Source organism: Arachis duranensis, chromosome 10 (assembly GCF_000817695.3).
Source record: "Arachis duranensis cultivar V14167 chromosome 10, aradu.V14167.gnm2.J7QH, whole genome shotgun sequence".
Lineage (NCBI taxonomy): Eukaryota > Viridiplantae > Streptophyta > Magnoliopsida > Fabales > Fabaceae > Arachis > Arachis duranensis.
The window spans coordinates 85,750,710-85,753,925 of record NC_029781.3 but is presented as its reverse complement, the minus strand read 5'-3'; the positions used below and the strand labels follow the sequence as shown (position 1 = coordinate 85,753,925).

Below are 3,216 nucleotides of genomic sequence, written 5' to 3'. Positions count from 1 at the left end.
TTTCATTTTAAATAAATTAATTTTTTTATAATTTTACTCTTAAAGATTTTTAGTTATCATGAAATGTTTGTAGAATGACTAGTATATAAACTTGTAGAAAAGAAAAAAAAATAATATATATAATAAAATATAAATTATACCTTTTGTCTCTAATATATCAAAATTCTTTAAAATTATAAAAAAATAAATTTATTTAAAATGAAAGTAATGTGATTAAATGTAATTTATTTAGATGTAATTAAAAAATAATTGAATATTATGTACAGTAAAAAAATTAATATTATTAAAAGATAAAATTAAATTAAAATTTATTTTTATGTATCATTTTTGTCCCTAATATTTTCGTCCTATGTAAGTCTCTAACATTTTAAAATTGTCTCAATTTTGTTCTGTCAATTCTGTTAAAGAATCTCTATTGACAGGACAACATTAAGTCAAATTTAAAATATCAGGATAAATAAGACAATTGAAATATTAAGGACAACTTTGACTTGTCCAAGGGGCAAAAATAATATTTTACTCAAAAGATTAGGGCCAACACTTTTAGTTAAAAAAAATGTAGTAATTGGGCATGGTATTTTGTTTGGGTTGGGCTTATAGGAATTGGTAATTACTAATTAGTTAGCTGGAGAAGGCGTAGTGAAAATGAATGAGGCTGGAATGAAGCCACATATGGTTAGAGACGTGGCAGAAATTAGAGTAGCCATGTGTTCCTCTTGCTTCCTGCTCTAATGCTTCTTCTTCTGCTTCTGCCTTGGTTTACTCTGATTTCAAAACCCAAGCAACGAATCCAGCAAGTGCAGCCACATTCGAGGTTCAAATGAGGACATTAGTCTCTCGATTGATCCATTCCAACCCTTCCTTTTCCAGGCTCAAGTCTCTTCCTCTCTCCCTTTTCCCTATTTGGTTCCACACCGATGCAATTCGCTAATTTATTATTTCTATGCTCACTTGTGTGCTTGTTTTTCCTTCAAGTGTAACTGCCTCGTCAAAGATCGCCAGAAGTTTCACCACCGATTCCAATCAGGTTGATGAACCCTTCAAGGTCGAAGAAGCTGAAACGGTAAACATACCTCCGCCCCCAACAGACAAGGTATTCATTCTATTCTACTACCGGCATTTATTTTCACTCTATTTTTACTTAATTTCGTGTGTGTAAGTTTAACCTAATCTGTACTCAATGCAATTCAAGTTACTTGTGTTGGGAGGCAATGGATTTGTTGGCTCACATATTTGTAGAGAAGCCTTAGATCGTGGTTTGTCCGTTGCCAGTCTTAGCAGGTTCCAAATCCCACTTTCATTCCCATTAGAATTGTTTGTTTGGTGCAATTTCATGCCACTCACTTTGTGTTTTACTTGTTGCAGGTCTGGCAGGTCATCCTTGCATGATTCATGGGCTACCAATGTCATCTGGTATAAAGGTCTGCTGTTCACTTTCTTTATTTTCCTTGTGGACTCTGCATTTTTCACGGTGCTATTATGGGCTAATATATCTCAATTGTTTTTGTGTAAACAGGGAACCTCCTTTCGGGTGATTCGTTGAATGAAGCTCTCAATGGGGTCACTGCTGTCGTAAGTTTTCACTTATCTTGTTAAAATGCCTAGTAAATACAGATAATCATAAGTAAGAGGAAGCTCAAAGCCAACTCATCTGTTTGGTGCGAATCACCTCTGTTTTGATCAATTTTTTATAGCAGTGTGGCTCAGATATCCAATACCAACCACTCTAGTTTCTAAACAGAGAAATATGTGCAGTTCTTTTTTTATATTCAAGTGTTTATTTGAGTCCTGGAGAAACAGTCTTGTTGTCTCTGTGTGATGTCAAGATCACGGGTTCAAGTCCTGGAATTAGTTACACTGATGTAATTATCAGTTAGGATACCTATATTACACCCTTTGGATGCAGTCCTTTCTTGGACCCTACCGCATTAATGCGGGATGCTTGTGCACCGGGCTGTCCTTTCTTCTTGTAAAAGGATTTTCTATTGTAGGGTGTAGCAAACTATTAGACACAACTGAACAGTTTTAGAGGATGTGTAACTAAGTACGAATACAATCGTGAATCACAATAATGGGGTGTGAGTAGTGGGTCCTGACTTTTGATAGCAAAGGGATGGGGGAAGCGGGTATAAGTAGTACTCTTAAAAAGAAGACGAAGATGCTCATAGTTTGAAATGGAAAGGAGAAGTAAATGTTTGTGATCATGCTTTATCTTTTTCTTCTTTGGTTTTCCTCATGATTCATAGGTTCATTGTGCTAATTATGTTTCTTTCCTAAGATCTCATGTGTTGGCGGTTTTGGCTCCAACTCATACATGTACAAAATTAACGGAACTGCTAACATCAATGCAATTAGAGCAGCTGCAGATCAAGGTAATTGAAGATTCAAAACATTTGTCATTTTTGATATACTTTTATGTTCTTGCCAACCTTATTTTCTACTACTATTGCTTTGAGTAGCTGGGTCAATGCCCATGAAATGCAAATATCTTTCTCTTGAGCTTAGAATAAGAATGAATGCTACATTCCACTTAAAGAAACATAAATTGAAATGAAAATGATGTACTATTCACAATTGAACTCCAACAGAAGTATATATACATAACAGTTATTTAATCTTCAACAGATATCAGGGGTTCACTTTCATCCAATTTCCTATCAGTTACATATATTTTTGCAGAAACTGCTTTCATTATTTGTGGTTGGCTAACTATGCAGTAGTTTTATTTTCCATTTTCAGAGTCCATGTTACTCGTTGTTCTTGGATGATTTATGCGTGGTTTTGCAGGTGTTAAAAGATTTGTCTATATCTCTGCTGCTGACTTTGGCGTAGTTAATTTCTTATTGCGGGGTTATTATGAAGGAAAGGTAATATGTCCAACTCTTCATCATCAAGTATATTTTGAGGAACATATCATCCATTGAAGAAATTTGCCAGAAACTTTTTTTCCTTGTGGTAAAACTCCACTGAATAAAATAAAACATATCATATGCTTCTCTTTAGGCAAGAGTACACAAAATTATTTAAATGGTCATTTCCATTTTTTATTTCATGATCCTTAAAATAATATATTGTCTTATTGATGTAGAGAGCTGCTGAAACAGAGCTTCTGACCAGATTTCCTTACGGTGGTAAATTTTCTGTCTTGGCATTACTGAGTGACATTTCATTCTCATCCATCTTTATGGTCTGACTTTTCCAAAGATGTTTCCTTAG

General features: G+C 34.3%; 1 protein-coding gene across 1 annotated transcript; it reads left to right on the top strand.

The window, feature by feature from the left end:
• Window positions 1–641: 641 nt before the first annotated feature.
• LOC127739741 (uncharacterized protein At1g32220, chloroplastic) lies at window positions 642–3,131 on the top strand (the record flags this gene model as incomplete). The annotated part of the gene is given in 8 exon segments (XM_052254986.1): window positions 642–876; window positions 976–1,093; window positions 1,193–1,281; window positions 1,366–1,421; window positions 1,517–1,572; window positions 2,279–2,372; window positions 2,788–2,867; window positions 3,089–3,131. Coding segments are annotated over 8 exon segments (592 nt in total), but the record flags the coding sequence as incomplete, so codon positions are not given.
• Window positions 3,132–3,216: the final 85 nt, after the last annotated feature.